This window comes from Lytechinus pictus, chromosome 17 (genome assembly GCF_037042905.1).
Source record: "Lytechinus pictus isolate F3 Inbred chromosome 17, Lp3.0, whole genome shotgun sequence".
NCBI lineage: Eukaryota > Metazoa > Echinodermata > Echinoidea > Temnopleuroida > Toxopneustidae > Lytechinus > Lytechinus pictus.
This window is the reverse complement of record NC_087261.1, coordinates 12553203-12567279: the sequence shown is the minus strand read 5'-3', so window position 1 is coordinate 12567279 and position 14077 is coordinate 12553203. Positions and strand designations below refer to the sequence as shown.

The following is a 14077-nucleotide window of genomic DNA, read 5'->3' as shown; positions in this document are numbered from 1 at the left end:
ACCATAGGATTGTCACAGGAAATCAACAAGAATACCCCTGCAGGATTACCACAGTAAAGTATCACAAGAAGGCTGCAGGATGAGACCAATAATGCCACAGAAGATATCAAAGATCAGTATCACAGGAATACCACAGGACAGTACTGCAGGAATTGTCCTGCGGTAAGGTCTCTTGGTATTCCTGCAGTACTGTCCTGTAGTACTGTTCTGTAGTACTTTCCTGTGATACTGGTCTGCGGAATTCCTAAAGTACTGTCCTGTCATACTGTCCTGTGATACTATTTATCACCACAGGACAGTACTACAGGAATACCAGACCAGTATCACAGGACAGTACTACAGGAATACCAGACCAGTATCACAGGACAGTACTACAGGAATACCAGACCAGTATCACAGGACAGTACTACAGGAATACCAGACCAGTATCACAGGACAGTACTACAGGAATACCAGACCAGTATCACAGGACAGTACTACAGGACACAGTACCAGAAGCCTGCGATACTCCTGTAGTACTGTCCTGCGATACTGTTCTGTAGTACTTCCCTGTGATACTGGTCTGCGGTATTCCTGTAGTACTGTCCTGTCATACTGTCCTGTCATACTATCCTGTCATACTGTCCTGTCATACTATCATGTGATACTATCCTGTGATACTGTCCTGTAGTACTAATAGTAGTGTGGTAGTGGTTGTAGCGGTTGTAGCGGTTGTGGTGATCGTGTCCTGTCATACTTCCTGCCATACTTATGCGGTTATTACCACAGGAAGTATCACAGGACACGGACCTGTTGTACTCCTGTTGTACATTTCTGTAGTACCGTCCCAAATTACGTGCACGTAATTCCTGCAGTACTTTCCTGCGATACTTCCTGCAGTACATATCACAGAGTACTACAGGAATTTTTTGTAAGGGATACTTATAATTCGCTATACTTGGTCGCAGTTTCATCCACGTATTATTACATTTATTCATAACTATACAATAATAATAAAGGTAGAATCCAGTTAGCCGAGTAGTGGGTTTCTACATGGGGAGCACATTTGTAATTTGTCTAAACATGTATGTAAGCAGAAGTAACACAATAATAATAAAGATATATCTAGCCGGCTAATAACAATGTAGACAATTGGATACTGCATAGGGTGCATATTTGTAATTACCCTTTGCGTGTGAACGGATATCCAAGTTCATGATGACAATAATGAGTAATAATTCAATATTCATATAGTGCCTTTCAAACTTTCTCAAAGCTCTTTACATCATACATCCTAACCTACTTATCAACTTAACTACAATCAGTTGTCAAAGTACAATAACAGAGATAATAGCCAATCAGCTATAAATGTAATATGACAAGAAAGATGTCAGTGCACTGGGCATGTGTACATGTGTAGAACATGTTACTTCCGGGAACTCTCATTTTTTTATTGCAGAGGGGACTGGAAACTGGATCTGGATTGTAGGGGATAGCCTGGTCAGAAGAGCAAAAGAACGAGCTTCACAACGCAACTATCAGCCATTTGGAGAGCGAGGTATCGTGGTCTGCTGGCATGGGCAAGGCGGCACCATGCTCCAGGATCTCCCCAGGATGGTCTCTAACCGGCTGAGATGCGGCACTCCTCCTGCATTAGCTATTGTCCACTTAGGATCAAATGACATCGGACAGTATGATGTCTGCCGGTGCAGGATGGCAATTGACACAGCCATCCAAGATCTACGCACGAGAATGCCGCACACCCATATCACCTGGTCTGGTATTTTACCGCGGCTCTTCTACTATGGTCGCAAGCAAGGCTCTAATTCACAGGAGGCCTTGGATGGAGTTCGTAAGTCTCTTAACAAATACGCTAGGAGGAAACTAGCCAGGATGTCGGATACCACCATCATCAAACATGAATTTGACCCCACAATCCACAGCCTCTTCAATAGAGATAGAGTGCACCTCTCTGATTCGGGTTCAGACATTCTCATTGACAGTTTCAGAACTGCAGCAAGGGAAGCAGGATTTGTTTAGATATGGAGAGGAGACGAGCTTGAGAAACATTTTGAGAACTCGAGGCTTCTGGCAAGGTTTTTTTTTCTTTTGTAATGTATCTTAGTGTTATTACGTTTATTGTTTCTAGTCGTTTATGTACATACTTCATTTTACGGGCTTTGTGAAGGGCACCGTCAACAGTACTACCTTGCTATTATCAATAATGATATGCACGTGTCTGGATTGAGGATAATAACACTTGGAAGTAAAAAGAAAGAAAGAACAACTGAATAGAATGAATAGATAGACGAACAATTCTTTTTTATTCTTCATATTTTAGGGGTGAGAAGCAGGGACTGCACGGGAGAGTGTATAGGTCAATTATGACAAACCAGTTCTTTCGAATGAATCAGCTTGGTAAAGCCTGTTTATTGTAGTTGTACAATACATTATTTACTCTTGGAATTGCTTAGTTGATCAGAAATCGCAAGACGGGGCTGTCCCTGTGGTGACGTGCATAAATTTGAGAACCGAAAACGAACTGGGAAAGAAAGGACGATAATTAAGACAGGAGAGCAAAATATACTGTTTTGTTTATACTCTTTGAAAGGATACTGATGGTCTTTGGAAGGTTTTGCTGTAAGGGCTACATGATAATGTTTGTAAATGGTGTGTAATGCCCTATCCAGGCCATTGTGCTCAGTATCCTCCATCTTATATGCATTTAGTCCTGAGATGATTATATCAACTAGAAGTTGCTTTAGTTTACCCTAGAAGGAACGTCCTTTTATAGGCATTTTGCATCCATTCATGTGAGGTTAAGTGTTTAATGCAGCTCCATGCCAATATATTAGGTAGCTTTATTTGCAAGCATGACAAGTTCATGTATGCTCCAGAATCATGCGACTTATGACGGGGCAAAAAAAAAAAAAAAAAAAAAAAAAAAAAAAAATTATTAATTGGGTGGAAGCTTTTTGTTCAGAAACAATTTGTTTGAAACCTGACAGATCACCAATATTGATATCAAAGTATATGCTCCAAAGATGTTGTTTACCAAGATTTAGGGAAACACCCGTGGGAACTACTATCCTGCGGGTGGGTCACGTGATCAACAGTCCCAGGGAGGAGTTACTACCCTTCCTGGCGATCACGTGACCATATCTTTCAGTAAGATTAATAGGATGCCACAGATGTAGTTTTTCGTTATGTCTTACGACATTGTTCAGACTGTTTTGAGGTTTATCACCTCTTATGTTATTTAGGCATATTGCCTCTGTGTTTTGATGCCTCGTACGGAATTAAACGGCGAGCAATGGCATATCATTTGTCCACGTGTTTTCTTCTCAAAAGGTAATGATCATTTTCAGTGATCAGTAAATTTTTGAGAGAAACAAGTGTTAGGTTCATAGAGGAATATAATGTGTAAAAGTCCAAATCGATACAGATTGTGCATGTGATCAATAACCGGATAACATGTGATCTAATCACAGCGGGAAACATGTGCGTTGTGGAATATACTAGTAACGTGTGCACGTAATAAAGCCATTGCAGTCTGAAATTCCTTCGAGGCAACAAATTTTTCCCCTCCACTCCCACCCAGGTACATTGGTAATATATTATCGGGATGGGAGGACCCGGCGTCAATACAGAATTTAGTCACGGGATCGTTAAGGGGGTTGCATATTTCTGAGGCAATGCAGTGTAGCGGTGACTTTAGCACATATGTTACCATACAAGCTGATATCTTAGTCCATGCGTAGAGCTGAATTACTGTTGAGAATTACCGTGTGTAGGAAATTTTGTGTATCACGATTTATGATATTCTTATTAAACATCTCATGGTTGGGAGGTTGGGCAGAGTTACGACAGTAGATCAGCATGGTTGGTAGGTTGGAAAGACATTGATTTCTGCATTAAGGCTGGGAGGTTGGGCAGAATTTAGACAATGAGTCATCATGGTTGGGAGGTTGGGCAGAGTTACGACAGTAGATCAGCATGGTTGGTAGGTTGGAAAGACATTGATTTCTGCATTAAGGCTGGGAGGTTGGGCAGAATTTAGACAGTCATTCATCATGGTTGGGAGGTTGGGAGAGATATTGAATTATTTTATGATTTTATGTTTTAGATTAGGAACAAGGACATCTGGAGGTAACTTTTTTGGCCTGCATAAGGTTGGAAGGTTGGGCAGGGCACTTACGAGTTTATCAAGAAGGCAGATCATTGTTGAATAGATGGCCATAGGATAGATGTATACTTTTATATGTCATACATATTATATTCTCAGGTTTAAAGAAGTCCACTGTCCAGATAGTCATATTAAAGTGACTAGGCCTACAATATGGCTGGGAGGTTGGGTAGGACTTAAGGACAGGCAGCATAGAGCATTATGTGGCTAATTATGACTTTTATATGTAAATGGTAAGGAGGAGCATGTCATGATACATTGCTTTAGAAGTGAAGAAGGTTTTTGTTCAGAAACAATTTGTTTGAAACCTGACAGATCACCAATATTGATATCAAAGTATATGCTCCAAAGATGTTGTTTACCAAGATTTAGGGAAACACCCGTGGGAACTACTATCCTGCGGGTGGGTCACGTGATCAACAGTCCCAGGGAGGAGTTACTACCCTTCCTGGCGATCACGTGACCATATCTTTCAGTAAGATTAATAGGATGCCACAGATGTAGTTTTTCGTTATGTCTTACGACATTGTTCAGACTGTTTTGAGGTTTATCACCTCTTATGTTATTTAGGCATATTGCCTCTGTGTTTTGATGCCTCGTTCGGAATTAAACGGCGAGCAATGGCATATCATTTGTCCACGTGTTTTCTTCTCAAAACTGTTTTTATCAAACTAAACAAAATTGCTCATGAAAAAATATGTTGTAAGAGTATATGAGAGTGCTTCCTTTTCTGTAGTAGCTCCATGCTTTTATCAATGGAATATTTCAATTTTACACTAACTATACAGACAGCCCTCTTCTTCTACAAAAATTTATGCCCGAATAAAATTTAATTTATTATGTTTATGAAATTTGCTGGTCGTGGGCAGTGGTATAAAGTTGATGTTTTTCGTAAACTTCAGGACAGCTATAGTGATTTACGTATATCAAAATCATATCTAATGACTATTTTCCCATACAGGTTCCACGCGCTCATCTACAAAACTGAACTTATATTATTGTTTCGGTGTGACGGATCCAGGGTTTCTGCTCTCAAGGGGAGGGGGAGCACGTTCCGGATGTGCACCCCTCCCCCCACTGGAGCCGCCACCGGCCGATACGGAGTTTTCTGGGCCTTCCTAATCTCTAAACTGCCACTGTTAAGAACAAATTACGCCCTTTTCTGCCCCCTAATTTTTGTACCTCACTGCACCGTTGGTAAGAACTATTGCAAGGTAATTTTACAACTTATACAAATTGTATAATTTGTTCGTTTCCTGTAATCATCTCAGTAGACGTCATCTACCCATAATAATTTGACGGAAATAGGTGACGGTATGTCCAACTGTCTACTAGACATGAAGGATTAATGGGCATGTCAATGTTTAATCAATTAACAGGGTTAATTGCGACATGGATACCTTACCCTCGCCTCGTTATGCTAATTCAAATTTACGATCTGTTTTTTATCTTTCCGCTGGTATATCCTCTGTTTTTATGTCATCGGGGATTCGAGCCTGGCCAGTTTACATAAGAACAGACTGCGCGGCCGTAAGAGTGCCATATTTTCGCAAGATTTAGATTTTTTTCAAACAAGAGTGGAAACGCCGGCAACACGAATTGCGAATGCCTCCTCTAAAAAATAAATTTGCATGCCACAGCGAATTCAACTCGAGTGATTCAGTCAGTCGGCAGGCCATACAAAACACGCCTATATAGTTTATTCTGGAGCACAGCACTGTGACTTTGGAATAACCTCTTCAACCGTGCGCGAGGATTGTTTGAAGAAGAAAACGACAAAACTCTATTTCGACGCCACTCAAACTTTTCCGGGAATGGTAGGAGAAGTTACAAGCAGGGGCGTGCCCTCGGTGACACTTTCGGGGTTGATTATTTCGTTAAATAATCTTCAGTTATGGGATTAAACATCTCGGCTGGGCGGACATTGCAAGAGGAAGGATCACTGGATGCCAGAAATGATGATAAGATTGTTAAATACATGAAGGATGTGATAAATGGGGACAATGTTCATGTATCCAGAGAGGTAAGCCCATTTTTTTATGTGCGTGTTTTTTTTTGGTAATTATTTTACAATAATAAATAGGCTTTCTTTAATATACCACTGATGCCATTTTCGACACCAATCAAGCCTCTCATAATGATTGTTCTTGTTCCCTTCGTTCGGATAGTGCATTGTTTAAAGGACAAGTCCATATCCCAATAAAAAAAATTGATTTCAATAAAAAAAAGAAAAATCCAACAAGCATAACACTAACAATTTCATCAAAATCGGATGTAAAATAAGAGAGACATTTTAAAGTTTTGCTTAATTTCACAAAACAGTTTATGCACATCCTGATCGGTATGCAAATGAGGAGACTGATGACCACTGACAATTCTGTGCACACACAGTAACAACATACTGATCCTCCATGGCCAAGTCCCGTGACAAAAGTGATTTGAACCCGATCCAGGATCCAAAGGCAGTATATTCGGACTTTTTAATATAGATGTATCAGAATAATTATGTTGAAGTTGAAGGTTATATAGCATTCAGCTGACTTAAAAACGATTGATCGTGGTTATTCATTGCATGCTCTCTCATTTCAGGTTCTTCAATTGCTCATGAAGAACCTCCAACCAATGTTCAATTTAATGCTATTTTGGATGTCGAACCTTAGCTGAGCATCTGTCTCATCAATTCAATTTTATTATCGTTTAGCACTAGACTATTTTCATCTGCGTTGCCATGCGAACATTTCACTTCCCCCAAATAAAAGAACAAACATGAGGAAAAGCGATTGGAAAAGAAAATCAGTGTGGAAAAGGGAAGGCATTTTCTCCATCTTCTCTATAATAAAGGAATAAAGACCAAAGCGGGGCGCCTTTTCTTTTTCTTGCGCTTCACGCAGAAAATAATGATAATAATGATAATAGTAATGTCTTTCCTATTGGCCCAGCGTCCTTTCCCTGCCCCGCTTCTCCTTCCTTCTAAAATAATAATAGTCTTCTTAATACCCCCTTTCCACTAGGGCCAGGACAGCGTCAGGACAAGGCGCGGAATGTAATAATTGCAATCCGCGAACCTTCCGCAACCTGTTCGAACATTCCTGGGAGTGTCCGCACGCTGTCCTAAACCCTTCCTGGTGTTCGGGAAATCAAAATTTGTCCGCATCTAAATTTTGGTCTCGACCAAAATTTCGACGCGGATATTGAATTCCTGACACCTTTGGGACCTTGTCCTAACGATGTCCTGATGATGTCCCGCCCTTCCTAAACCCTTCCGCGTCTTCCGGAAACCATCCGCGATCAGGTCAGCTTCAGGTAGCAAAGAAGAAGCCATGCGGAATGTTTCAGGAACTTGCGGATTGGAATAAGAAGGCAAGCGGACAGTTTCCGGAACGTGCGGACAGGAATAAGAAGGCAAGCGGACTGTTTCAGGAACGTTCGGATTGGAATAGGAAGGCAAGAGGAGTGATTCAGGAATGTGTGCATCCAATGTAATATTTATGGAACGAGTACACAAGTAGCAAAAGCCATTTGTGGTCGAAAAAAAAGGGACAGTATAGGCAGCGCTTGACTTTACGAATAGGACAAATATCATAACAAAATTAATAATACAGGTAAAGATTTCAAATTGAAATTCAAGTTTATATTCCTAATGCATTTTAAGCACTTTGTTTGATCGTGAATGAGATTTTATTGATAAGAAATAATAATAAATGATAGCAAGTTTATAAATATCGCTTTTCTCAGAACGGCTCAAAACGATTTACAGCATATTATTACCCCATGATTCATTTCAATCCCGCATAAAAAGTGCACAACTTCCACACCCTGGGAAGCATTCCTTGCATTCATCGCAGCCTCGAAGTGGCACTTGCAAATTCAAGCATACAATAACTTTCGCATCCAACCGGGTACCCATTTAGCACCTGGGTCGAGAGTGGCAAGGTGTGCAAAATACGTCTTGCCAAAGGACGGTATATAGACCGCGGTGGGAATCGAACATACGACTCTCCGTTTACAAGGCGGGAGTCAGAACCACTACACCACGACTCTTAAAAAAAGACCTTCCTGAAAAAAGTCGTGCACAGAACATGTTTCTCATAAACATAAAATATGAGCGCGAAGCGCGAACTTCTTTCAAACATCAAGGACGAAAAAGAAAAGACGAAAAGACCTAGGTATTTTTCGTAAAAATGAATAGCGTGCACAATCTTCTTGATTAAACTATTAAAAGCATGAAAAGCGAAATGAACCATTAATTTTTTACAAAATTGACCTAGCTGAAACACTGATATTCTCCCCGTCTGTCAATTTCTTCACTCTTCTTCCTCTTTTCCACTCTTCTTTGCATTTATTCAATTTTTCCTTTTTACGCAGCCAATAGGGCGTAGCGATCGCATTCGGTCTCCTGGAATTGCCCATTTACATTTTCTTTTTTAGTTTATATTTTAATTGGTACAAGAGGAGGCAAAGGCGATTAGACACTGGATTCACAATTTCGTCCAAAAATTAAAACTGATATTTCTAATCTTACACATTCACAATCTTGGCCAATTATTTTCTGTTCATTATCGCGATTTTTTTTCCTACTTGATTCTATTTCACCTCATTTCATTCATCTCCTTTGTTTATTCCTATTTCTTTTGTGCTGTTTGTATATCTCTTTAATACTGGGAGGGGTAAGCCAGCAGCAGGGAGAGGAGGGCCGTATTAGCACGGCATCCCCCCTTATTTTTCTTTTCCACCATATCATTTTTTAAGTTTCCCTTTCCATTTCACTTATATTTCTTCTGTTTGTACTTTTTTAAAGGGGGAAGCAAGACCACCTCGCCCCTTGGTCTGCATGTGCCTGTCTAACTTCCCGTTTTCTTCCTCTTTTGTAAGATATGTATTAATTTGTGGAAAAACTATTAGAAAGTAATGGTATAAAGGGAGCCTCGACTTTGCTATTAACATATGCAGTCTTTTTAAAGTTATCTTAGATCCGAGACAATTTATTGTCATGTATAAAAATGCACAAAATCTGCTTTCAAAAAGTGAATACTATTACACCGACAAACACAATTGTTTTTAGCCTACATATTTCAACAATCAAAAAATGTGAGCGCAAAGCGCGAGCTGAATATTTTTTACATTCCCAGCTAAATACAGGGCATTCTAAGCACCTTTTAAAATCACGAACAGGATAGGGCTATGACTATACACTTGATGTGAGCGCGAAGCGCGAGCCGAAACGAAACGAAATTCGACATCTCACGTTTTGTAAATCAGGAAAAGGATGGATAAGTGGATAACATTCCTACATTAATAATTTGATAATCTGATCTGAAACTGGAACAAGATTCGTATCAAAATAAACATGCGTGCGTGTGTTTAGATTCAAACCTAGAATCAGGACATTCTAATTACATTCTTTATCATAATATCAACAATAAGAGCGCGATGCGCGAGCTAAAGATATTTGATTTTCCGATCTAAAAAAAAGTTTAATTTAAGCGCAATTACGAATTGGATATGGGTCGCACTTAATAAATGATGCGAGTGCGACGCGCAAGTTGATATTTTTATCAATACATATATTTCCAGTTGCGACCGGGACATTTTAAGAACATTTTTGTTTTTGTCGAGAGATGAAACTTGTCGATATTCCGTTCTGAAAAAAAAAACTGACAACGATTATTAGGAAATAATGAAAATATTATTATCTCACTTATTAATCTAATAAGCCCAATGAGGTCGCGAAATTGATATCAGGGTCAGAAAACTGGACATTTTGTAATCATGAATAGGATGCATGGGTTAATATACTTTAAAAAATACTTTAAAAATAATGCGAGTGCAAATTGCGAGCCGAAACTTTTGATAAACTGTCATGAAAGAGGAATTAAAAATAATTTGTTACAATTGATATTGGTATACATAACTCCCCAATCAAAATGCAAGTGCGCAGCTTTAGCTAATACTATTCAGAATCAGACCAGCCTAAAAAGGGATATTTTTCCAAAAATTATGGAATACACGAAGAGAATAGTTACTAGACGAATTAAGGACGTTCCACAGTTATGTTTGTGCGCATCATGATCTGCGCTTATTTTACACTCTGCGCGCTGACGTCACAATGGATGAACTGGTGATTTAACCAGCTAGCTGTAGGTATTGTGAGCTGAGTTTTCTCCTTATCTGCACTAACTTCAGATCCGATGTGTTATTTTATGAAGCTAATAAACTAGAATGATTCCATGGACCATTTATTTTTATTCCTCTACAATTTCAAAATAGTTTCTCTGTAGTGCTGCAAAGTATGATGAATATGACCCCGAGTTTGAATAAATGGAAAAGTGGTTCGGAATTTTTCCTCACATAGATACAAAGCTTTTGGCGCGTTTTCGGGTGTTTTAAGAAGCAAATTTGCTCTAATAAGAGTGCTGATAGTTTGAAAACAAGCACATGAACCCATATTTTTTTTATGTTTGCACCTCTTTGGTATACCTTCCTCTACAACTTCACAAAGTTTGGTGAAAATGACATGGGTTTTGACTAAAATGCAGCATTTCTTTTACTTCTCAAGTTTGTTATTGAAATTTGAAATGTTTGACGTTGAGTATCTTTCCCGTAATTTCTGAGAACTAAGAGTGTTGTTAGACTTTAATGAGCAAACAATTGACAGCAATATAAATAAATTATCCATCTTACGGATACAATTGTTAATCATATTACAAAATTTGATGAAATCTTCATGGATTTTGACTGAGTAATATAGCTTTAAACTCATTGTTGTGATCTCGTGTGGTCTAAATATGCCAAATACTTTTGGATGCACAATTCTTAAGAACATCCATTTTGGGTTAGGCGTGTTGTCAAAAGTGTGCGTGCGTCTTTACCTTTATAATCTACGGCGAACCCGCTGAGCGTGCCATTGTCCATTTTTCTTTCCTACGGGTCAGTGCTCTTGCCATTCAAGACGCCAGCGTGCCCTTTTGCAGCGAAAACGGACGCGGCTCTTTTATCTTTTACAGTGACACCTCGATGAATCCTCTCAAGCAACTATCCGATTTGTTGTTTTTGCATGAGCGCCCTCTATGTTGACAATGCGAGGATCCATGCAAAGGCCGATAATAGTTCAGTGGCGTGTACGTTTAATTGTTATATTTTCCAAAAGCTACGCTTCTACAAATGTTTATACTTCCTGCTTTCAGGCTTCAGTAGTAACAAGTTCAACTAGATTTAGATTGTTTTGATAGATTAATTGAGCTTAATAGCATGAACATGTTGTTTTAGTTTCAAGAATAGACCGTGTTGACCGTCTAAAACTTAACCATAAAAGGACTGGGGGAGCATGATGCCCCCCTTCGACACTTCGCACGATATTTCTGAAACGCAAACAGATAGCCCCGCAAAATTTTATGACCTTTTTTTGAAGTCTCGCGCAACTTTTGAGACCGAATTTGTGACATACGGGTATAAGCATCGCGACGTCACTTGACTTTTTACGAGACAATGTCATGCCGAAAATGGCTCATTTTCATAATTTGTGTACAAAGTCTATGGGAGATGAAATATAATTATAAAAGCTAGGGTGAATATTTGTCGTTCTAATTGGTCTGCTTGATTAATTTAGGGTTTAATATAAATAAGGTTACAAATATGAGATCAGAAAAAAAGAAGAAACTTTGAAGTGAAATTGGGTGTAAAATATGCAAATAATGCTTTTCATGAATAAATTTGCATATCTTATTCATAATAAATAAAAAATAATTATTTTCAGAATTTTTTAATACTATCTTGTAGTTTATATGGCAAGGAATGTGCGTACCAAATTTCGGCGCGATCGTGTGAACAGCGGCCGATATGAGAAGGGGGGGGGGCATCATCCCCCCAGTCCTCAATACATCTCAAATAGCCCAGTCCTTTAAGGGTTAATGTTCAGGCGCGGGTAAGATTTTTTTTTTAAATCACACTGAGCCCGATCTTTTTTTCATCTTTTTTCATACAAAAACCCTGATAGACATGTGGTTAAATAAGCATTAACTGGATTCATGCTTTCGGCAAAATAACCTTTGTTCATGTTCATCGCGAGTAAGAACATTTAACTGTTCAGTGTTGGCATCACAGCGATGAAGGGGGGGGGGGGCGGGCGGAATTTTTTTATCCACAAAAGGCATGACCCGCGATCAGCCGCTCAAATCTGATTTTTTGTTTTGTTTGAAGGGGTAGTCCTATTGTCAATTCTAAGCTTTATTCTTATAAATCAAAATAAATCTAACATAGTCTCATAAGCCTTTTTTAAATAGTGCGAGCGCGAGGCGCGATATATTTCTTAAATTATTATTTCATGTATTTTGTCCTAAAGTGGCATTCTGGCAATGTTTGTCATCCTAAACGAGATGAATAAAATGAGTTTTGATCATTCTGATAAAAATGGAACTGTTAACGGCTGCTTGTAATATCCGTAAATGAAAACGTTACATATTTCAACAAGTTAATAATGTGAGCGCGAAGCGTGAGCTGAAAATCTTGACATTTCTACCTGAAGAATGAAAATTCTAAGCAATTTTTGTAATCATGAAAAATATAGTTATACAAATAAGCAACTGATGCGAAGCGGAAGCGGAAAATTCTAGATTTGTATGAAAATTGTGAGTGGATATGGATCACAGTTAAAAAAAGAGCTGATATGTTTGAATATTATTACCTTAAGTTTTGACATATGACCGAGACATTCCGCTTTAACTGCAGTGCATGGTATCATGCATCCAGAAATTGAATTAGGCGATGAATTCAAAACGTACGTATATAGCCGGGATGGCATGCAGTTCGGATGATACAGCACTCTAAAATTAGAATAATCTCGTATTACAAACATGACAAATTTCAATTTTTGCGAAAATGCACACAAACTCAAATTAAACTTGATAAACTATGGGGGATGATGACGTTGATATAAAAATCGCATCGACCTCGGTATGCAATCATGATTGATACTGCATCGGACTTGGCAACCAGCAAAAACTTTTCCATAATTAGATAAAGGCCATCCATTCTCCCTCTTCTTAATTTTGTTTGAAAACTGAAATATAATCTATGTATTTCAGGATCATGATATAAAAATCCTTTTATAACAAACATGATAAAGGAAAAATGTGTCTCATGTTATACATGGTTCATTATACCGCAAAATATACCAATCATCTTCATTTGTTATAATTTGATCATCAACATTTTCACTTATATTATTATTCGTATTATCATGTCCGTTAATATCACTTCATTGTTATTATTATCATTATCATCATCACTGTTATTATCATTATCATCATCATTCATTATCTATTTCCAATCGTTCTCCAATGTCAATTTTATATTTTCTATAATTATAAATATATGAAAGGTAATAGTAATGATTATGGTGATGCTGGTAATCATGAACATTAGACCCGTTTTGTCAGGTATTTTATGCGATTTTACGTGCTAATTGCTACTCGATGGTGGTGAAAGAAATCTTTTAAATAGCACAAAAGAAGTCGGGACGGTAGTTACTGTATATACGCACTTTAATACACTATAGTACAAAAGATTCCCCATCGGACCGGCCAACGGTCTTTTGAAGTAAGTTAATCTATTGAAATTACGACTATATAGTCCGGTCTGTTAGCGTCAAAAACACCCTACTTGTGGACACGGTGGACAAAAGCATGATTTTTTCTCCAGACCTTTGTTTATGTATGAGAATTAAAAATGGGGTATGCTCCAAAAAATCTGGCTGCAGGAACAGTGAAAAAAATGGGTGAAAATGTCAGAATTTATGAGTTTAGATTGGTCTGATATATAGACTAGCGCTAGTGCAAAACTCAATAGCAGTGCATTATTTTGCATTGGTTTAGTTCTTGAATTCAGACCCTTTTAGAACAGATATTCTGTTTGTCC

The 14077-nt window shown here is 38.4% G+C and overlaps 1 protein-coding gene across 1 annotated transcript; it reads left to right on the top strand.

Moving 5' to 3' along the window:
- Nucleotides 1-919: 919 nt before the first annotated feature.
- Nucleotides 920-4085, top strand: LOC135157283 (uncharacterized). Its single transcript, XM_064112359.1, has one exon. It carries the CDS (start codon nucleotides 1384-1386, stop codon nucleotides 2017-2019), a length of 636 nt encoding a protein of 211 aa, XP_063968429.1. The 5' UTR covers nucleotides 920-1383; the 3' UTR covers nucleotides 2020-4085.
- The last annotated feature ends 9992 nt before the right edge of the window (nucleotides 4086-14077 follow it).